Below are 23,407 nucleotides of genomic sequence, written 5' to 3' on the forward strand. Positions count from 1 at the left end.
CACAGAATTGCTCTTCTGAGCTGTTGGTGTGAAGAAATGGTTTAATGGTAGTGAACTCGAGTAAATTAAACCTCCTTTTATAATCTCTCAGCAAGTTTCGCCTGAGTAAGAAAGAGACAAGGTACATGCAAAAGCTATTGATCTTACAGTTACCTTTTTCCTGGCTGACAGAAAATACAGTCATTTACTACTTTTAATAGTACTACCTTTAAAAGACAGCTTAAAATAGCCAAAAAAACCCACAATACAGCATTAATTTTCCTGTACTTTAATTAGCAAAAAACGCCTCCCCTTTAGGCTGTACTTTGCAGAAGTCCAGGATTGTCCAACAGTGTCAGCTCTAGACCTAACCAGCAGCAATGCCTGCCGGCCGCGTGCTTGACTGGTGCCACTGAAAACCTGGGGTGTATCAGCTAAAGTAATTTCGTGTCTTATGTCGGAAGTTCCATCCTTTAAAAAAATACAGGTTTTGAATTCGCAGCAAGCCTGCACACTGTGCATTTGGCTGACAGCTAAACAGAATACCGCAGCTCACTTTGCGTAAGCTGAGTGCTCCATTGCCAGGCAATGATGAGCGGGTCAAGCTGGGCCAGAAGCGATGTGAATAAACCAGGATAATTTTACCCCAGAAATAAATGTTACTTGGGTATCCTACAAGTTCTCGTAAGATGTCTGGGTATCCAGCACATTTGCACAGGTAGCTGTGTTGCAAGATGAATTTCTTGGGCTGAATTTAGGCTAGAGTTTGAAGTTACTGTGCGGAAATAGAATGGATCAATTTTCTTACTCCATAAAATCATTGTATTTATTTACAGAGCACATTTAAAGAAAACACTGAAGAATGATTCTTTGTATGAAGGACTCCTACCTCTTGTGTCACCTCTGTTGCTGTTCATTCTTCTTACAGTCTGGGTGGTTTTATCTCCAGGCAACATATTAGCAAAGCAACCAAGATTGTTTTTATGGATGGTTGGGGTTGCTTTCTCAAACGTTATTGTAAGTATGTTTGTGGTGGTGGTATTATTTAGAGTTAGCTTTCTGTTTTTATGTAAATGGACAGAAGGGAACAGAAACTGTAGCTAAAACTCAGCAGAATCACACAGCTCTTCTACCTCTGTGTTACACTCTCTCTTATCAAAATATGCCGCAGCAGTTGTCTGGACTAGGGACACTTCCAGGACTGCAGTACCTACTCTACCACAGCAGAACATTTTTATGAGGGTTCTTTTTTTTTTCTGAGGGTTTATGCAAACCCTAGTGAGGCCTTACTTCCAGAAATATAACAGCTATTGCCCAACACACAGGCAGAACTGCGGGCTTGTCTAAGCAAAAGAAAGTTCAACAGAGGCCGAGATTTACCAGCAGGAGTAGTGGGTGTTGTAGCCTTCCCCTGCTGTTGGTGTGGTGCGTGTATTCCCGTACCCTGCAGTTCAGCTGATCCCACATTTTCCCTCCGCTGTTTGGAATAAGGCCATCCCACTGACAGCATTTTTTAGGGACAGATGTGAAGAGATGCAGGGGCCGTGCAGTAGCTCTCTGCCCACAGATCAGTTTCTCCTACACCACATCACTGTGACCGATTTCCCTCTTTTAATGCCTGTGAGGCACCTTCAGCCGAGGGCAGCCAGACAGTAACGCTGAGCACTGCAGTTAACCCGGGGCTTACTTCGTGGGAGGAGGCCCTTTGGCTCTCCTTTTGCCAGGAGAGAGGCACCGGAGCTGCAGTCAAGCAGAAAGGTGTTGCTCCGTTTAATGCTAAAATCGCCTAAAGGCTAATGTCTAAACGTCATTTTAGGAAAACAGACTCCAACACCGTCTAAAATTGTGTCACTGAGCAACGCCACATCTGATTTAAAAAGTGAAAGGCCTGAAGTGCCTTGCGTTATGAGAGAGAGCTTTGAAAGTGCGGGATTTTAGAAGAGAAAGCATAACCCCTCGAGAAATTTGTGTTCAGGAACGGAAAAGAAACACCAGTTGTGGAGTTTGTTAGACGTGTCCTATAAATGTATGTTTCTGAGGGTCGCAAATCAAACAGTTCCATCTTAAGGACTTAATCTCATAGAAGTCAGGTTATTTTCAGATGTGTAAATTTTATAGTACGCATTTTTCATTACCTAATCTACCCCTTTGTCTTAAGAGAACCGTGTAGATTCCTAAATGGGAAACACAATTATTTCATACCAGCGGGGAAGGTGCTCTCAGAGCTTGGCAGAGGGCAAGTTCTGCATGTACGTCCTAACCGACCGAGAGCAACTGTGGCGGGGTGCTTGCAGAAGAAAAATAGTCCAGCAAACCAGAAGTTTCTTTGTAGTCTACAGTTTATCAGACATTGAGTGCAATGCATATTCTTCAGGCCTTGTTTTTGACTTTACTGCAACATCTACTGCAGTGTTAGAGGTTCGCGTGGATTAAAAATGTATGCATGTTAGTAGAAATTATTAACATTTTAAAAGCAAGCGTTAAAAATGTATGGGGTTTAGCTGGAATTTATAACATTTAAAAAGTGAAAACCAAGCCTGTATTTCCTTTCACGTCCTCTGGTCCCGTGTACACAGACATCTCCTCCAGCGTCAGCACAGGGGTTGTCATGGCAATGCTTTTCTTCTCCACGATACTCTGACACACCGGGTTTCCGTTATCTGTTCTGTAGACCACAAACTGCAGCCCATGTTTCTGTACCTGCCAGCATCTTGAACTTCTCCTGCCTTGGACAACACCACATTTAGCTGCCCACCAGAGCCCCCAGGCTAAACGCCCGGTCCCAGCCCCGACCGTGTCGCCGTGCAGCGTCAGGAGGAGCGAGGAAGGCAACGGCCTCCTGGGAGTAGGCAGAAAGACAGGCCATTTCCAGCGTTCTTGGCTAAACTAAGGAAAAAAGGCCTCCAAGGCCTTAAAAAGGAAAGCTGCATGTCCCTGAGAGGAGGACTGCTTTCCCAGTGCCCATGGCCGGGGGTGGGTCGACCACCCGTCTTGCCAAGAGACTCGGACCTTGCGTTGAGGTTTGCTCATGGGGCGACTCAGAAATACCCAGGGCTGAGCAAGTCACCTCAGGGCATGGCTGTCACAGCTCCCACTGCGGCAGCCCTCAGAGCCACATGTTTGGGTCCGGGAGGAGGGGATGGAGTGGGTAAGCCCCGCAGAGGAGACCTTCAGCCATCAGCATAGCAGGAACACGCTGGCCGACCTGGTGGCCGGCTGACGAGCAGGGGCAGCTCAGACTCAAGAGGTACTTCATGAGGAACCTCCCAGGGGAGACAGTGAGAGAGAAGGTGCTAAGGACCTACCCTGGGGCACAAACCACAGCTGCTAGAGGTTTAAATTCAGCAGGGCCAGGGTAGCATTGCAAGGTGTAGGCGAGGGGGATGGAAAAGCACAGGGCATGGTCCCATAGCCTTACCTTTTCTTTCCAGTCTGCCTCCCCAGTGCTTTCATCTCCGAGTGCTGTTTCTGCCTTGCTTGTAGCGTGAGTCAGTGCTTCAGGGGGAAGCAGGGGTTGAGGGAGGAGCACAGAGCATAGTCCATTACGCAGTCCTGTGATACACTGGAGGTGAATTGCTCCAAATATTAATAAGCAATCGCTATGAAAAATTGAGTACCGTACTTAACATGGTGTAAGAACAGTTTAAAACAATGTGAAATCCAACCTCTGGACAGGTGTAACCATTCAGCTGGAAAAATTACAGCATATAGATTGCTTTAGCAATTTCTGATACCCTCTGGACCAAGTCACGAAGAACTCACAAACTGGTGTTGCTTAGAAAATTCGTAATCAATACTGATAATGCATTGTAAAGAAAAATATTTACATTAGATACAAATGCTTACTGCTTGCATTATTGAAAGTTAATTATTTTTTCATGGTTTATTTTTGCACTCTTTGGCTTCCACAGCACAGACAGTAAAGCCAGTATTTTTTCCCTGTGGTCAGACTCCTCCTGCTGCTGTCATAGGATTTCAGGTGCTGCACAGGGAATGAATTTTTCATTCTTCTGCTGTTTTCAGGATACGTAAAATCTATTTTTAACCAAGTTTAAATTTTGATAGAAACTTAAATTGAAAAAATATTTCAGCTGTGCCTAAATTCCTTTTTGTTTTTTAAAAAAGAGAACAGTGTATATGAGACACATTTCTTAAGGAGTCTAACCCATGTAAAACACTTAGGCATACTTAACTGGTTTTAAAAATCTGAACTTCAACTCAGTACGTTTCAAGAACCCAGTAAAACTAAGCTAATTGCTTTCAGTTAAACCGTGTACCATATATTCATTTTTTCTGCCATTTTGAGTGGGATCCCTTTCCCTGGGCCTCCAGCTACATCTCCAGGGAGTCCACTGCCATAATCGAGCCAAGAAAATGGTGTTTTAGTACATGAAGGAGTACTAGAAAAGAAAAACAGGATTAAAAGTGGCATATATTACCTTCCCTGCCTCGTATGCAATGAACCAGCATATATTTCTGTCGTGCCATGTGATTAAAATACCAGTATGCCCTCCCAGTGGTGAACTGATGGCGCATTTGGTTTGGGATCACAACTTTACGAGCCGGTGTGAAAGCACGAGGTGTCAGACAACTCCCCTTTTCGGCTCACAAACAAAGTGTGTCAAAATGCTGTCTCCAGAGAAGCAGCGTGTATTTTAAATTATTTGTGGTGAAGTCTTGTAAGACTTGCAGGCAACAAGGCACGCAGGTGTATCTATAGTAGTCTTCACACCAGAAGTGAGCCCCATTTTGAACTTGAGCCTCATCAAAAGCAACCCGCAGAGAAAATGGCCGTACGTCTGCCCAGACCCCCTGGGCTGACCCAGCGCTTCTCACCTGCTGCCTTCTGCTCCCACAGTGCAAGGTGATCGTCTGCCAGATGAGCAGCACCCGGCCGGAGCTCTTCCACTGGTTCCTCTGCCCGCTGGCGCTGGTGGTCTCGGCGGCCGTCTCTGGGCTGCTGGGCTGGACGGAGGAAGCGGTGCTGGCCGCGTTGGCCGTGCTGGTCACAGCCGCCCACGTGCACTACGGGGTCTGCGTGGTGAGTGGGTGCCTCGGGAGTGGCCACGGGAGAGGTGCGCTGTGACGGGGAGGAATGCGGGCTCCAGGGAGGAACGCAGGCTCCAGGGATGGTTTCTGCGCTGGCTGGCTGGGGCAGCGTCCGGGAGGCTGAATGTTCAGTTATGGGGTTTTTTTTTGTCCATGTATTGTTTTATTTAGCCTAAAGTTAAAAAAAGTATAACTCAGCTTGCTGCAGGCAGTGCCTTTTTGCACATGCAGCAGCTTCAGCGGCTCGAATTATTCCAACGTAGCCGACTGGTTTTGGCTTTAAACCCATCACAATCAGAATATTTACACTCTGGTTTTATGGATCAGTTGACCCACATGGCATGAAAGCTCCCATCTTTTTTTTTTTCCCTTTCTTCTTCCTGAGGTTACTTCACTGAGAAAACAGGAAGGTAAAATGCAAAGTGACATGAATAGAATTCATTAAATAAGGTTAATTTTGCTTTGAATCTGCAAGCAAAAGAGCTGTCCCAATTTCTAATCTTTTCTTGGCCCTCTGCTAGCATCCCCCAAGCTGGAGACATGAATGGTTTTCCAGTTCATTCAGTCTCACCAGCGCATTTTTGTGCCTGCTAAACATCAGTTTTGTCGTTTATTGTCATCTGAATTACTGCTTAAATTCATTTTTCTTCAGCTAATGCTCTGTTTTCTAGAGAGTATTGTCAAATAATCCTTAGGAAAGTGTCGTAACAGAGCCTTGCTTTTAGGTAAAACACCTTGCATGGCAAAGATTTCATTTCACAGGAAGCTGGTCAGCATTCTTTTATTTAAGATACACCATTGGCATGCAAGGATTTTTCTCTGAAAGAAGCCTTTTGTCAGCAGACACTGGCATCGTAGGAGATTTCACCCCAGCACTGACAGGGGCCAGTTGGTGGAGGTCAGAATGGAAATACATGGTCAAAATGCACCGTTAACTGAGGGGGCCCAGCTCCATCACCGTTTATGTCATCTGTGAACCTGGCCTGTAGTAATTGATCTTCCCATCAGTGTGCTGCAAGAGGAATGTAAAAACCACAGCTCTCTTGCTGGAATAGTTGTAGGTCCCCGCGTATTCGTAGGTCCCCAAGTACACGAGGGCTGTGGTTGCGTCCTCCCTTCTCTGGCTGGGAGAAGAAGGACGGTGAGTTGTGCGGCACGTACAAAACTGGTTGCTAATCTTGGTGATTTCTCTGTAGGGGAGGCAGCTGAGTGAGCACTTGAACATTTACATCTTTTCCTTGAAGAAGCGTGTCCAAGAGTGAACACCTGCACTATGATCAGACTCTTAACACTGGACGTGGAGGTTCGCAACTCTTTTGATGTGATAAATAACCAAAGAACGGAATAGTCCCGATATCCGAACCACCGCGGCAATGAGCTATGCAGCAAGATGCTTCATCTCAGAGGAAGATTCCCATCCAGCAGAGAAGTGTTTACCAAGTTGTTCTGCTGCTCATATTTATTCTCTGCACTAATGCCATGTTACTACCCTCTCTGAAGCTTTTGTCTTCCTCCTCCTCGCCACTGTGTCCAAAGTCCTGGATAAATCCATGCGAAGATACGTGGGATCCTGGATGGTTTGTAACCAGCGCTGGTTTTGCCCAGCCTAGGCACCAGTGGGACCCTGGCAATGCAAACCCTCCCTGTGTCCTTCCCACCCAGACGTCTGTGCCTGCTTCATTTTCTCTGTTCATTTTCTCGCAGCTCATTTCTTCCATACAACCTCAGCAGGGCTTACGCACATTCAGTCTTTTCCTCACCTCAAGGGAATGTGTGAAGAAAAGAGAATGAGTTCAGAAAGCTATGGGTGCAGTAAAATGTTTTTGAAATATACGGGTTTCACCCCCCCCCCCCCCCCCGCATTAAGAGGAGTCTCAGCTGACCATTATCTGTCAGAAACGCAGGCTCCATACAGGGGCAGTTGGCATTTATACTTGTTTTCTAGGCAGTAACAAGCGCATTGCTGATATTTCAGTAGCAACAAGCAATATATCCTACAAAAGTTAACCAGCTGAGAATAAATTTGGCAAGAAATCTTCGACGGTTCTCATATTTCACTGCAAAACTTGTTAGTCAAACCTCATCCGTGAGTGCACAGTGCTAAGCAAATAATTATTTGCCTCTGTGCTTGAAACAAGTTCGTGTGGTTTTAGATGACAAAAAAAAGGACTGAGACAGGAAAAGCTTTCTTTAGATATCACACATTTGCATGCTCCCTTCGTCTATAATATATGTAGGTTTTCTGCGTGCCTGGGAGGAAGGAGTAAGAATTTGAGTTTCATCTCTTTTCATGCGCTGCCCTAGCCAGAGGGACTGCGTGGCCTTGAAGCACTAATGAAACAATCTGCCCACTTTCCCCAAGGTGAGCATTAGATTGCATTTCTTGCACAGAGGGATGTGACTGGCTGACTGGCATCTTTATTACCTAGTTAGCTGTCTCGCTTGCCAGAAGCAGGGCAGAAGCGTAGTTGTTGAGCTGCTGAGCCTTAAGTTCTCCTTTTTCAGTTCTTAGACAATTTCTCAGGCTTTATCAGTCGCCTGATCACTTTTTCCCCCGTTAACATACCCTTGCATCAGTAGCTCCTGTTAATAGGTTCAGCTGAGCACTTAGTCATGTCTCCCTGAACAGCTTCAATTCAAGTTTGCACCTCCTGTCACAGGAGTTGGCCTCCCGCAACGTCAGCAGCGCTGATTTCCCCGGGCAGCCCTCACCGCAGGTACTGGGGGACGAGCCCGCGCGTCAGCCTCCCCCCTTCACAAAGCAGAAATACCACCCTGATTTGTAAAGCACCTCATGGTTTGAGAGTACGCATGTTCCGCTTACCAGACAAGCGCGTTGAAGGTCCCACCCCGCAGGTGAACATCCTACCACAGCCACAGCTCAAGCACCTTAAGGCTCGACTTCGGCAGAGGACACAGGTCCTCCTGTTAGTGCTGGTTTGGAGCTGTTGCCGAGAGCCCTGCAGGGAAGGGAGGCTCTGGCACTGCGGTCCAGCTTCGGGGCTGCAGCCGGAGCAACGAAAGGCGTCTTCCAGCCTTCCTGCCTGCCGGTGGGGGGGCCGTGCCCCTGCCCTGCCTGATGCCCAGGGAGCGTGAGGTCCCCGTGAGGACGCTGCCTAACTGCCCGAGGGGTCTTAGAGTAAGGCTGAGGGCTGTTTATTTAACGAGGGAAGCTGAAAAAGGCAGTCCTGACTGTTGGAAGGGGAGCAACGAGTTTGATGTAGGCATGCACCCAGCAATCTCTCTGTTCGATGAAGTTAAATATTACATCCGATACCAGAGACACTGCGACAAAATTCTCACCTGTTTCAACAGTTTATATTTAACCTGTCCATCAAAAGTGTCTGGAGGAAGTCCTGATGAGAAAAGAATTAGAATAAAATTAACAAAAATACCTTTGGACTGAATGTAGTTGTACTGGAGGAACTCTGTGGACAGGCTTCCCTTTTCCCTCTGTCTTGCACTTATTTATGAAACAGTTGGAAGTAAGGGTCACAGAAGGGGCACGATTTGATGCACTGTAATGGAGTATTTTGAAATATTTCATTAAATGAAATTATAAAACTTGAACTGCCACAACCTGTCTGCATTTGTACCTTTCTACAGAGAAATCACTTTTAAAGGAAATTAAGCTCCGGCCAGCTTTTCACATCCTATATGAAGACATGGCAAATAACTTTCTTCTTCCTTCTCAAAGCAACTTGTCACTACAATCTCTATAAAGACACATATAAAACCAGATGATATATTGGACAGTGCATATGTTGAATTGTTAGCCATCTTAGATGGTAACTGGTTCAATGAATGGGAATAAAACTGCTTTGTTCGTAGGGCTGGATGGCCACGGATTTATTTTGCAAAGTCAGATAACGGTATGAAGATGACCGAACAGTCTCACAGGTTTTTTTGTTCACAACATTATGGCAGAAAGTTTTCAGCTGTTCCAACTGGAAAATACATAACTTCTTTTTTATGCTGTTGAGCATTCGTGCTAGCCCAAAGACACGCCTCCCCCTCAGTCTTACAAAAAGCGACTTAACTAGGGCTGCACTCCCAGGTTTGAGTGCCCGGGTTAGAAATGGGCCCCTCTGGTCCTGGCTTCATCCTCCCCGCTCTGCCTGAAGCCTTCCCTAAGTGGGGCCGGGCAGCGGCTCGGCCTCAGCCCTGGGGATGCCCGGAGGCAGGAGGGGGCCCAGGCTGACCTCTCGATGGTGGCATGCAACCAGGTAGGTCCAACCCATGGCAGAAAGAGGTCCCGAGCCAAGGCTCAGATCACTGGAGATTTAGCAGCAACTACCACAGCGACATTGCTGATGCTGCAAAAGATCAGAGCTGTGAGAATTACAATGAAGTTTCCCACTTTTATTCCAAAAACCTAATATTTTAACCTCAAATGTAGGTGGCTTTAAGTACTGCACCAAAGATGCATCCCTGACTACTTGGCCATTGCAAGAGAAGTCCACTGGGAGCTCCAGTGCCCCTCCTACAATCCTCTCGTCACCTCCTCGCTGTTGCAAGCTTTGCTGCATCAAAACTGAGATACCACAAGAGATTTAGTACTCTGAAATCGGAAGGCATTTACCGTAAAGAAGAACGTTCTGTTTACATGCACTTACACCCATACATGCATTTTCTTTCTTGATTTGTAGAAGGGGATACAGCTGCTGAGCTCTTCGGAACACAAAGAGTACCTACGCACACAGAGAATAACTGAACTTTTGTTTTTAAAGCAGCTGCCTTTTTCTTCCTGCTCCCATACGCAGGCACTAATGAAACAAAAATGCATATTTAAACCAGAACAGCATTATTTTAGAGTGTTTTGAATAGTCTCTAGAGCTAGAGAGATTTTAACATTTTTTTTTATTAAATATGTAAAAAGATAAACGCATGTCAAGTTATTCACATATTCAGACAAAAATCTACTCTACCATGCGACAGTTTGTGGATAATGTAAAATGACTGATACATCCGAGTAAGACTTTTTGTATCTATTACGTCATTACTTATCTATTTATAATTAACAATACATATGTTTACATTCCTTTCAGTTTACATTTAATATATAACCAAAGCTTTATGGTGTGCTATTTAGTAAAGGTAATTACAAATGCATATTAAAACCATAACGGAAGAATGGGTTACTCACGGGGGTGGGGGGGAGAAGGACAGCTCTTCCCCCTCTCAGAGCGTCGCTCTCCCCTCAGCACAGCCACATTTCTAGTGCCCACGAGGTACTTTACCGCCCTGGCTCCCTCCGTCAGTCACTTCCCCCTTGATACAAGCAGTGAGAGGGCTGCGGTCCTCAGACCAGAAATAGGAGAGAAGGAATTTTCAGGAAATGAAGTTCAGCTTTTTAAAAATTTTTCTTTAAATGTGCTTCAAAGAGAGAAAAGGAGAGAGGCACAACAGCCTGCCTATGAACCCTCTGGGCGGCTCAGCAGCCCGACCGCTTGCGCCGTTAGAAAAACATTTTCCCTTGAAGTGCTCTCCATGCATCTGCTCGAGTATGAGCAGAGGATGAACTGCAGTAAGCAGAGGCTGCTGCTGACAACGTGAAGTTTATAGCCTGCATCCCAAAACTCCTTGCCCCCATCAGAAATCCCATGCAGGTTAAAGGACATTCTGGAGACTGGAAAAAAATTAGTAACTGCTCTTCGGTTCAACAGTATTATCAAGAACTACTGTTTATTCCAAGGACAATTGTAATAGGTACATATGTTCTAATAAACACAAATACAACGAAAATGACAATTCCCCCAGTTGTGGTGATTCTTGGAAATACTTGTTTTGGAATATACACATTTTGGTGAACCAGACCTCATTTGTAACCAATGGAAACGGGAAAGCGCTGGCCCGCAGGATGCAGTACCTTCACCTCATCACGGGTAGGACGCGAGGTCAGTGCTGGAGGCAGGGCTGGGAAACCTTCAGCCCGCGGGGTCCAGAAACTCTTCTGCTGGCAGGGGGAGCGATCAAGGAACTGGGAATACCTGTTCTAGTGCTTAACAGTATTTTATGTATTGTCTGTGGTGCAACACAACAGCAGGGTTCTCACACTTAACTAACAGCCACTTCGCTGCAGAAGATTGATTGGGAACAGAGAACTGCATGTGCACATGTCCGTGTGCTGGGGGGCTGATTAACTGAAAACCTTTCTGTGGCAGCGTAAGCTGGGAACGGATGCTTTAGGAGCCTGCGGAGGTCTCAGATGATTTAGCTGTTCAACAGGCTGTGGAGTTTTTCAGTGACTGCCGATTGGGATGGGACTTCCATCTACCTGCTAAATCAGTGTAACGACCCACAATGAAGAAAATCGAGTGAGAGACCAAGAATACCAAGCATCATATATTCAGAGAGACTACAATGTGCAGTTTTACGAGAAAAATAAGGAATGCTTTATATACTTCAAGATACCTCTGTTTATAAAATACCATCATTCAGAACAGGGCGACGGGACCGCACTGGGATGGAAAGCTCTCACTGCAGACATCTCCAGGGCAGACGTGGTTCTGCACCGCGCCGGCCTCGCCGGAGGAAGGTCAGCCAAGCGCAGAACCGGCTCGGTGCCCCTCGGTCACTGGTCCCCCCCTCTGACGCGTGCTCTGTCTCCAGAAGGACCCTTCACTGCCTCTCCACGCTTTGGAAGCAGCCTCAACACCCATGAGGTCTCCACCGCCCACTTAATGGGAGCCCAGGGGGTTCAGGGCTAGTGCTGTTGCTGGTTTTTCCCCATGCCTTGCACTAGCGAGGAAACTCCTGTCCCCCACAATTGTGTGGCCAGGGCAGCAGAGTCGGGGAAGGACAGCAAAAAGAAATGGCTGGCCTACTTTGTCCTCTTCTGAGGGGTGGGAAGCCAAGTGTGACTGCAGAGACGGTGTCCTGCAGCTACATTTGTGTCAAGGAGATTTCTCTCCTCCATCAGCACCGAGCTCTGCGGAGGCAGAGCTGCAGCTGGAGGCTGGGACTGGATTCCTCAGGAAGGAAGAAAAGCTGGGAAACGTCTATTGACTAGTCAGGAAACTGGGAGGGGATTCAAACAACTCAAGTGGATGTCTGTTCCTCCAGAAATAAGCCAAAAAACATACCATGCAGCTTTCTAACAAGCTTTCTATACACAGGGGTTTAAATCTCTCCTAGTGAAACAGATGGTCTGCCTTCCATTTTGCGAAGGCAGGAAAGGAATAAATGTGAGCAACACGAGCACTTTCCTCCACAACACACCTCGTCGTTATGGCTTGAGTATGACTTCCACTGTATATCCCTTTATTCCAATTGTTCGACCAAGTTTATGCCCCAGGGCAGATGTACTAGAAAACGCGAAAGCACCACAAAGTGAGAGACACAGCTAGTGGTACGGTACTTCTTGCCACACAAAATGCCAATATAAATATGTTAGAACAAGTTACAAGTGTATCATACTTCAGACGAAAAAGAAAAAAAATAAATATATATATTTTTTTCAAGAGCAGAACAAATCTCAAGCAGCCAAGTGGTGAAGTTGCAGTGATGTACAGTAGGTGATGTAGCCCTACAACCTCTTGGGAACATACACTGAAAGGAGACGTCTGCAAATGCATCTTGGCAAAGTATGGGTACAGAATGCAGTGGTTGGCTGGCACTCACTATGGTACATAAATGTTAATGGCAGACTGGGAGTGAACTGATTTCAAGTTTGAGGCCGCACATGTTCCATTCTCCAGAAGAAAGTTCTCACACAAAATGAAAATTGTCAGAGACGCTGGGTGAGTCAGTACTCCTCCTGCTGCTGGGGCTGTTCATGGACTTGCTCTTCACCTTCATGCTCTTCTGTGTGGCTCTCCTGCAGGGAGAAAACAGACCCCAAAACACTCTTCAGCAGAAAGCACTCATCTTGCCCCGTGGCGCTCACCATAGTCTAAAGCTTAACTTCTAATTTTCATACACGTAAGTACAAAATGAGCTGCTACCTGAGGAAAGCAGCATCTTGTAATATTACAATAAAATGTATTTACTTTGCTTTTAATCAATGCATATGCGGTACTGATATTTCCCCAGAAAAAGTGTCAGTTTTCAACATCACTGAGCGCTAAGCATTCCAGTGAGCGAGCACTTTGAATAGCTAGACAGCAAGATGCTCAGCAGTTGGATGCTGTATCACAGCATCCTGGTGTCCCCCCATTTTCAGTTTGTCCAAGGATTGCTGAACCTGTCTGCTGTAGTTTTCACACAATCTTCACTTCAGGTCTATATCACTAAATGGAAAGACACTTTTGCTATCTCCTGCTTTAAAAATTAAACTCAGTCTCCTTTCTGAGGTCAGACATACTGCTTTCCCACAATAATATATCCATGCTAACATAGCCCAGAGTTCAAAGGTTATCAAAACAGCGATTTTTAGTTGTACCCAGAAAATATAACCAAAGACTTGCAAACACATTTTCTTTGAAAAAATTGAATCCAGTATTCACTGATTTATAGAGCTACTGTTAAAATCACTAATCACTAACAAGCACTTCCCTTTTGCAAACTATTACTATGCACAGTATTTTCTGGAGCTGTCTCTCTGAACTTACATTCCCGCTGGGAGAAGAACCCTGACCAAAGCAAAGGCTGGCTCCTCGCTGCTGCAGGTGATACCAGTTTCAAACGATTTCCAATTCAGAGACCACAGACCTGTTATCCTGAGTTGACCTGCATGCTACCAGAGCTCAGAAGGTCTGGCTGACTCTTAGAGCACTACTTCTGTATTCCCATCAAGCACAGCTGCGTTGACAGCTTTCCTCTCAAGTGGCCTCCATCTTTCCAGAGCACGGTTTGCTGAGAAGATCCCCCACGTCTACTCTCTGCCCCGCTGTCGGCAGCTCCAAAGGAAAACATTTTTCCAAGACGCTGAGCTGCCATTCAAAACGCTGCATATCCCTGATGCGGCACCTCTGCAGAACTCGCCCGGCTCCCAGCAATTTTCGTTAGAAGGAAGCGGCTTGAACAATGAACTTTAACAAACTGATACCGCTAAGTTTTCAAATTTGAGGCAAAAATCAAAAGAAAAGGGAGGCCGTAATTTGAATTTTCCCAGAATAGTTCAGAGCAGCTTGTGCCATAAGAAAATTCCCTTCTGGCAATAAAATATTCATATTTCTAAAGAGCAAGAAGAGGAGAATAAAGTTCCTAACATTTGCTGATGCAATGGAAGCTTTCAGCTGTTTACCACGTACAGAAACAGCCAAATTTCAGTCAAAAGCAAGCTTTCGATCGCTCCGGCGCTATTTTCAGGTAGACGCCACACATGCCAGTCGGGACAACTGCGGCTTAGCGCCTTATGGCCCCTTGGGGACAACGATGCCCATGTGACCTACAGTAGGTATGCCACGTCAAAATAACTTTTTGCATAGCATCTAAAAATCACAGCTTCTGTGAGGGGCCACAAGACTTGCGGAGAACGGGAGTTTCACAGAGAGAAGATGACAGCTGTGAGAATGTGACCCTGCCTTATGGGGTGGGAAGACTGAAGCCTGTTTAGCCGCAGTGAGCTCTGCTCCCTTAACCCCATCTGTCCTGACCCTCCTTATACGCTGAGGTGACCTGCTCTGGAATGCACCTGCTCCACAGGCTCTATGTATGCAGCATTCATGAGAGACTCCTATTAGAAAGCCCACTCGTGCAGATTTTGTAGGTCACGTACGTGCTATCCTTTCATGCATATAACAGAAAAAGCCTCTAACCACGGGGAGTGGCTTGGGAACCTACTCTGCAGCTCTGAAGGAGAGTGGTAGCTCCTCTCTTGCCAAGCTGACCTTTGATGGAAATGGTAAATCGTATGTGACTACCTCAGAAGTTGTTCTGAGACTTGGACATGTGCTTCTCAGTATGTACAGCTTGTATAAATACACTAAATGGGAAAGACAAGAGTCACTATGCCCAATTACCTTGGGACTGTGGAATCTCCTCGAATAGCATCCCCTAATAAGGGAAGTAGTGGAAGATCTATTTAGAGCATTTATTTCTGGCTTGGATCACAAGACCGTGGTCATCTCTGTCTCCCACAACAAGAGCTGCTCTCTTTTGACCCTTCGATCCATCTGCCTCAAACTAATTCAGGTGTGCCTGGAGACTGGAGCTAGACTTTATGAAAACCAGCTCCTGGAGGGGTGGGTACCTTTTCCAAAAGCAGCAGCAGATGTAGTAGCTGCTAGAGCAGAAAGATACAAACACAACTGCATTTTGAGCAGTTGTGTCGGAAACTTGAGCTAAGCAACTGATACATCAAACGGCAGCAATCCGCTCAAATTCTGCATGAGCTGAACCAGAACAGCCGTTTTTGCTTTATGCCAAGACCTACGTGGCTCCAGGTTTCATACCTAGACACATAGACTCTTCTGGTTCATCAGTCTGAAGCTCTCCTACTCTAAGACCACATGACCAAATGCTTTAAATGCTATCCGAGGTCTCAATGCTGTCTATAGCAGTCACAGCATGAGTGCTAGGGCCACGCCTCCACACCACCCAAATGTGTCCTTTTCTAACACCCTTCTCTGTAAATTTTGATGTTTTTGATGAAGAAGTATGATTACAAATGAGCAATTCATAATTAAAAATCACAAAGGATTACAGACTGATTAGCCAAACGTGAAGTGACACTAGCAGATACAACATCCCTCTTGCATGAGCAGAGACCTCATAGTGATGAGGTTTAAAACAGAACCACAACAGCGAAAAGACAAAGAACCCAAATGGATTGATATCTGTGCTGTAAGGCTGAAAGCATCACCAAAATCAAGACCAAAAAAATAAGAATAAAAAAACCCCAATGTATCAGTCTTAAAAATTTAGCCTTTATTGAATTAAACAAAACAGAAGCTTATGAAGTGACATGGTTGAAACTACACTATGACTTGGAATTCCAAAAAAAATTACACCTCCCACCTCCCTGCCCCATGACATGAACCTGATTAAAATCTTCAGTGCAATACTAAAATAATCATACCTCTGGAGAATGCTTTTCATAGGGACTACACTCTACACTTGCATTCTGGATCATTCTACACAGAATTCACCTGACAGCCTACAACGCTCACAGGGGACCTGTGAGCTATAGGGAGATGTGACCACTTTTCAGTGCTGTCCAGATATTTTTTTTGTATTTTTTCTTTTAGGAGGATTAAATTAAGCTTAACATAAAATTAAGTATAAAGGGAGACTTGTTCCTTCTGAATAAGAACAGTTGTTACGAAAAATAGGAGATGATCTCTATGCCATATTGAGTACAGTAGATGCCTGTCAAATTACAGCTAGGAAGGAAGAGTTTGAGATTGCTATTAAGCAGTTATTGGAAGTATGAGCTGAAAAGAAAGTTAAGTTAGTCATAATATTCAAGCAGAAGTCTTTGGTCAGGGATCACTTGTGCAGTACGTGTGAGCTGCTTTCCTGTGCATCCCCTACCTGAAGAAAAGCCTCATGGCCACAGTATAATTTATAAGTGTCACAAATCTTGAAAATTAATGTAATCCTTTTTTCCCCCCACTTTTTCTCTGTATACTTGAGACACTTGGAAACAGAGATTAGGAAAAAAAAAATAAAATCTAAGCTGGATTTACGATGAACTCATTAGCAAGAAACTAGGAATGCTGGAGTTGCCCTGTGGTTTAGGAATTGGGACTATTTCCCATCTGGCGACTGGGGAAGCCAAACTGCTGCTGCCAAGGGATTAATCTCCAAAATGCTGGGAGATGTAGAATTTAACCTGGGACAAATTCATTACAGACAGAGAAAAACACAGAACTGAAGGGCAAAGCAGGGCAATGAGACTAGCAAAGTCCAAACCAAGAAGCAGGCAGGATCTGCATCAGCAAGGGAACCACAGTCTTTGGTTTAGTGCTGATGCATTGGGGTCTTTCCTCAGCAAACTACAGTCCGTCTGCTAAGCTGAGGAGGAAACGCACCCCGGAAGATGAGGAGATCAAGTCTCCCACTAAAAGGCCTCTGTATTCTTCTCTGGGGGAGCAGCACTCGCTTGCTGAAGCACCATACCCGGCCTGCAACTTCAAACTCATTTTCGATAAAGGCACGGTCATCGTATGTAGTTCATGCACAGGCACGGATGGAGCTTTCAACAGAGAAAGGCTTGGAGGGAGGAAACAGATAAAACACTGGGATGTGGACTGAAGTAGCACATTTTGTAATACACTCTGCCAGTAAGGAAAACTGCAGGAAGAAAAGCAACAAATGCATTCCTTGGCGTGGAATCACTTGCTATTTAAGCCAACAGACAGACAGATGTGGTAGGGGTATGGGGAGAAGAGGGATTTTTCTGGCTTTGCTTTATAAATAAATCACTGTTCTTGAATCCAGAAGACATTTTCTCTGACCACTATATATATGTAACGCTTTTAGCCTGTTATCATGTGCCTGGCAAATTTGTCTTATTGTTTATTCCTGTGAAAATAATGGTTTCCTCCTCCTTTTCCTCTCTAGCACTCGCCCTGCACCGTTGAACAAATCCTCTTTCCCCTGCCACTTCTCCTCTGAGCAGTGGGCCCTGTCAGCGGCAACTCCTGTCCCTCTTGCACCTAACTTTCGTCTATGCTCTACTAGTCTGGTTTAGAAAAGCATGTCAGTTAGTAGTTGCTTCGGCACTACTTCTGATATAAAATTTTAAGTCAGCTGACTACTGCTGCAGTAGCTTCCTGGGAACAGACACAGGACAGCCTACAGTACCACTGTGCTGCGAGAGACTGACTGGATGCTTCCGCACTCTGGAGCCGAAGTCATCATCTGCTGGAGACTGAAGGGTCAGTCGTCGGTACAGTGCATACAGGGATTTAGTTAACGTGAATGGGAGTAGTTCAGCTAAATCTCCACTGAATCATGATCCCTAAATGTATCTGAGGAATTTAACCAGCACCCTTTGCAGCTTCTTGCTTTGTTCGGTGTCTACAGCACTAAGATGCAATGAGATTCTTAATCCTGCAGACAATACATTTCTGAAATTTTGGTAATAGAGGATTGTTGGGTTTGCACAAGGAAGAATTTTGCCTATAGCAACAGGATAAAAAAAATGCTGAAGAGCATTATCTCTGCAGATATAATTATGTATTTGGCAACCTGCACCGTACATATTACGACACTGCCACATGGGCTAGAGAAGGTTCACAGCTGCAGACACTGAACAGCATCTCTGTCAGAATTTCTGTGATTTTCAACACAACAAAGAACATGAGTAAAAGATTCTATGCAGAAAGGCAGAAGACAAAAAAACAAAACTAAGGCTGAGAACCATATGAAATCAATTTAAAATTGTGACACAACCCCTCCCATTTCAGATCAACTTCAGTAAACCTAGAATACAAAACCTACACCGAAGCAGCGAAAAGCAACCAGCATCCCGAATCCCTTCCCCAAGCTGAAAAGCCTGTTGTTTGCAAATGCAAACTTCCCTTTTGGGGGAGGAGGCATGGAAATTCTAGCTGCTACAGTTCTGCTGACCTAAACGTAGGACATGACCCAATTCCGTGCCAATAAATTTTTATGAAATTAAGCTGTTTTATCTAAATAAAAGACATTACACTCGAACTTACGTGTTCTTCTGAAGCATAAAGGACTTCCATTAGCCGGTTGACAAGGTCATTATTCTCTCCCCCGTGTTCTTGGCAGAGAAGTTCAATCTCCCTTAATTTGCCAAAGTAGAAATCCCTTTCCTTCTCCACGCCTTCAAGTGCAAGTTTTAATGAATGTACCTGCATATCAACCAAGACGTGATGCATCAGTTGTGAGGTGCACTACAGACAACTCTGTCTAAAATTACACAGGCTAAACAATCTGAAATATATATCCAATTTTACAGCTAAAATGAAGTCCACTTTTTTTTCTGAAGTGCTAGATTGAACCTGATACAATCGACAATAGTAAATCAGGCTCCCCCATTACACCTCTTGGATACATCTTAACCTTGATCCTCCTTAAAGGCCAATTTTCTCAGTGCTCTTTTATACTGAAGCCCAAAGCAGCAGTTCAGGAATCAGGGCTACTTAAGACTCGTCTCCTAAGAATGCTGCCAGAAGTGTCATGTAATGGTAATTAATGAAACTTTCAGCTCAGTACTTGCACTATTTTGCCTGGATTAGTGTGTAGTTGTTGGGAAACCTACAGTATCTCCTTGCCTAAAAATACGTAGATCTAGCAGAAAAGCTCACAAAGGGAAATGGTCTAGTTAGGAAATTAAAAGGTCCTCTAGTTGAAAATGTGAGTACTGCTGTGTTGTTTTTTCACCTCTCCTCTTCTGCCTCCCCACTTACCATACTGTTAGAGACCTGCGTTTTGGCACTCTGATGCCATGGACTTTCTGCTCTGATGTGCTGTTTCTATCAACAAATTCTCTCAAATGCCAAGTATCTTTCTCTTTGCAACCTTGTTCACAAGAGTCTTCAAGCTATACTGCCAGTCTCAATTTCATCGCTAGGACTGCTGCAAATCATTCATGGGCAACATAGCTGTTAATGATCAGGCTTTGTATAAATCATGACAGATGTTGCAATATATTTTTATACATACATATATATATATGCATACATACATATATATTTTAAAAAGAACAATTTTCTGGGAGCATAACAGATAAACTACTGTCCAACAGGGTATACAGGATCAGGATAACACGTGTAAGTGGCTCTCAGATTCAGAGGGCAGCAGTGTAACAACCAACAGAAATAATCACAGATGAAGCTGTCTGCACTAAACACGCTGACCCCAATCACATACGAATTACAGCCAAATTAGCATTCACATTTTAATGCCTGCAATCATACAAATGATTTTCTAAATAAAACATGCTAAATAAATTAAATTGCATCAGATTACATTTCAGTGAACGGATATAATTTAATAGAAAGTTCTGTGTTGCCAGTTCTGCTGCAAGCTGATTTATTTCCTTCACTAGTAAAAATACCAGCAGAGTTCAAACAATGCTTTGACAGCCCACTAAATCCTATCAACTCATTTTTTCATAGCTGCTGTGCTAGCAAAGCCTTTTTCTGACCTTTGATTGCACTCTCAGAGGTGTCAGACAGCAGAACTGATCTGTTAGCAGGGCAGGATCTCGGAGCATCTCATTCTCGTACTAACCCATTTCTGACCAGCTGCCTGAGCGTGACACCCCGGTCTTCCCTTGACAGTTTGAATCTATGATTGATACAATGACCACTCACCTTAAAATTAACTATTTAGTCATTAAAGTAGGAATAGCACAATGGAACAAGGGTTTATAGTATTTTGGTCTATAGATGAAGACCTCACATTTAAGACGTGCCTTCTGGATCTGCAGCAGCATATTCCTTGAGAGCAACGCCTGCATCCAGACAGAACAAGAACGTAACTGCTTCCACATCTCTTGCTCTGTGCTTGCTAGAGGCTTGGGAAAACAACGAACTTCAGCTGAAACATTGGCAGCTAATAGCTCAGACTGTCTCCTCTTCTGACCTATTTACTATGAAGGCATTCTCCCATTTTCAGTCTATACATTCACTCTGTTTTAAGAAACAGAATCATTAAACTATGCATATATGCACACAGGCAATTAACTACAGTATACACTGTTATAACCAAACCAGATATGCTTTTCTTCAGTTACATATCAGCTACTTGTCTGTGACACATTAATTTTTTTTTCTTCAGGTAATTAGCACATCCACATGCTACTTTTTCCTTCTATTTACATGCCAAAAGGCTAATCCTGTACGAGGAACAGTGCACGTTAACTCCCATGCTCCGTTTCTGGACCAGAAGCACCCCTCTGCAATCCAGTTAATGGGTGCAAAGAAAACAGTTCCTGCTAATTGGTCTTTTCTCTGACAGTACTTATTAGTAGTATGAACAGTCACAGGACTGCAGAGCCAGGCTGGAGACTGAGTGCATATTGTAGACAAGATGGTGCTGTCTTCAGGAACTATGTGTATGCTAGTATACAGGTAACGATTCCTGGGACAATTCGCGATATGTAAGGGTCCCTGTTCTGTCTTGTCTCCTTAGCTGCACTCAGAAACTCTTTGGGAGAGCGCTAGTTGGCACACAGACCAAAAACACAGCAGGGACCACTCTAGCTTTTTAATGCTATGGGTAATCAAGTTCCAGTCCACAGTGACATTCCTTGGAAGCGTTCAGTTTACTAGCACAGATCAAGACAACAGCTAAGATCATTTTAAGAGAAACTTTAAGATTGTTGGGAGCCATTAAACTAGCAAATGTTACAGACAGCTTACGATTATTGCAAATAGCTCATTAAGCAACCCTGTGGTAAAACATAGCGTATGGACAGTCCCACTACTTAAATTGTTCCACTACAAATTGCGTGGAAGTTCAGATGTTTCAACATCCCTTAGCTGCTATCCACAAAAGGGCTGGAAAAAAAAAATCTGTTACAGCCACATGGGAATTTGATATCCACAGACACCATTCAACATTTCTTACTCATAATCAAGACAGCAAAGGGGTAAAAGTGGCTGCTGCCCTCATCTCATTGGTTTGCTGGAAAGTGGTAAAAAAATGGGCAATTTAGCTCTCCCAGCATGTTCAGACTGGGGGTCAGAAAAACTCTGGCTCAGAGCTGCTCGCAGCAAAGCTTTTTTGGCTCATGTTATATGCCCAGAGTGCACAAGTAACCATTAGTGGGAAATGAAATACCAAATGCTGCCAGCAGTAAAAAAAAAAAAAAAAAAAAAAAAAAAAAAAAATCCTTCCAGACCATTCTAGCTAGAAGAGATCTCTTAAAAACCAGCTATTAAAACACCAACTTTTCAAATCCTCAAAATTTCTTCTCCTCTTGGTGATGGGGTAAATCATCAGTTTTCCCTCAGGGTTATTTGTATATAAAGCTTAAGGTTTTCACAGATGGAATGTGTTAGGAATACATTAGCAGTGGATGTGATAGTGATTGCCTATTTTAGTAAAGATCAAATATTTTTATGTTGCTCAGATCCCAACCAACTCTTCCTGATGAAGCAAAGACATTCTGACTTCTGAGTACAAATGTCATGGTTTAAGTTTGTATTAAGCTGGCGTTTGAACTCCTCCCTTACATTGATAAAAAAAAAAAAAATCCATGAAAGATACATATTTCTTGTGCAACATTCAAAAGCTTTTCTGTTACAGCAACAACCAAAAGCCCATTTGGAAGGCTGGTGGACCCTGCTGTGCTCTCTGCTGCTCAGAATTATACCCTGAATCCACAGTACATCACGTTTGGGATGTGGCTATCCATCCACCACCTTTAAGTGCATAACAGTAACCAAGAATTTGCAAACAGTGCCCAAGAAACTGAAATCTTTGTTGTTCCGGTCAATGAAAGCCTGAAACTGAAATGCCCTTAATTGCAGAAAATTATACTTGATCCAGAATAACGACTTCTTCCTGAATGCAGCTGCCAGGCAGCTCAGACTCTAAAATATGAGGTTTTTCCTTTCCATTTTCCTTCATCCAGGACAAATACAGGGATCAGGCCTCATTTATACTAATAGCATTTACACAATTCTGACAGCACAGTCTTGAGCCAGATGCGAATATTTATTCACGTCTAGTGCCGACACTCTTGCATGTCCAGGAACGACAGAGTGATGTAAAGCTCCATAGCATAAATGAAAATTAAGCCCTTACATTCCTAACATTAAAGAAATACTGAAGCTTTATTAATTTTATTGCAGAACATTATTTATAATAAGGCTAAGTATTCTCACAAAGGTAGATCACATTTTTAAATGAAAAAGGCGTATGACCTTCTTAACGCCTTTCTTCCAGAAAGCAGAGTGCAATGAGCTAGTCTCAATTCAGCTGCAAACCTCTTAACACCTTGGTATTACAAACAGGCTTGTTTTCTTCACAAAGACACATTAAAATTATTTATTTCAAATTTGTAATACAAAAGAGCAAAGACACTACTGGGATTTTTCCTATCCAAGTGAAATAAAAGATATATTTCAAAATCTAATAAAATTATCATAGTTCAGCAAGACTTGCTTGTGATTCCTAAGATCACCTTTTAAAAATACTGGTAAACATCAGTCATCTCTGTCAGATGTTATTTTTAATAATAAATCACATTTTTCTTCCCAGCTGAGCTATTTCAATCTCTTGTCCCTTCATAATTCTAGAAAGCATCATTCAACAGAGGGCAATATTAGATTTCATGCCTGCCTGTGACAATGAATGCATCTAATTTTATGCCTAAAGCAAATTTACCTGTTCACTGAGCTGTATGACTTGAGTTTCCAAATCTTTATCTGATTTGGATGCTGAGCTGCTTGGTGCAGCTTTTTTTGCTGAAGATGGGCGAGAAGGTGTTGATCCTGGTTTAGAAGCTGGACTGGATTTAGCAGCACCTGAAAAGTACAATAAATAATTAATAATCAAGATTTAT

The 23,407-nt window shown here is 43.9% G+C and overlaps 2 protein-coding genes across 4 annotated transcripts in view; one reads left to right on the plus strand and one right to left on the minus strand.

Moving 5' to 3' along the window:
• The window catches only part of LOC104329147 (ethanolaminephosphotransferase 1), a 60,044-nt gene extending 49,701 nt beyond the window's left edge, over nucleotides 1-10,343 (plus strand). Inside the window, exons 8-10 of the mRNA XM_075416193.1 lie at nucleotides 816-996; nucleotides 4,838-5,020; nucleotides 6,225-10,343. Of these exons, the coding sequence (XP_075272308.1) occupies nucleotides 816-996; nucleotides 4,838-5,020; nucleotides 6,225-6,290 (430 nt within the window). The 3' untranslated portion in view covers nucleotides 6,291-10,343. The remainder of the gene's footprint in view (nucleotides 1-815; nucleotides 997-4,837; nucleotides 5,021-6,224) is intronic.
• A 343-nt stretch (nucleotides 10,344-10,686) lies between these two features.
• MAPRE2 (microtubule associated protein RP/EB family member 2) overlaps nucleotides 10,687-23,407 on the minus strand; it is a 103,709-nt gene continuing 90,988 nt past the window's right edge. For all 3 annotated transcript variants that reach the window (XM_075416196.1, XM_075416194.1, XM_075416197.1), the window contains 3 exons: nucleotides 23,230-23,369; nucleotides 18,582-18,740; nucleotides 10,687-12,847 (listed from right to left, as the gene is read on the minus strand). In XM_075416196.1, the coding sequence (XP_075272311.1) occupies nucleotides 12,776-12,847; nucleotides 18,582-18,740; nucleotides 23,230-23,369 (371 nt within the window). In that variant the 3' untranslated portion in view covers nucleotides 10,687-12,775. The remainder of the gene's footprint in view (nucleotides 12,848-18,581; nucleotides 18,741-23,229; nucleotides 23,370-23,407) is intronic.

The sequence above is a fragment of the Opisthocomus hoazin genome, chromosome 3 (assembly GCF_030867145.1).
Source record: "Opisthocomus hoazin isolate bOpiHoa1 chromosome 3, bOpiHoa1.hap1, whole genome shotgun sequence".
Taxonomy (NCBI): Eukaryota; Metazoa; Chordata; class Aves; order Opisthocomiformes; family Opisthocomidae; genus Opisthocomus; species Opisthocomus hoazin.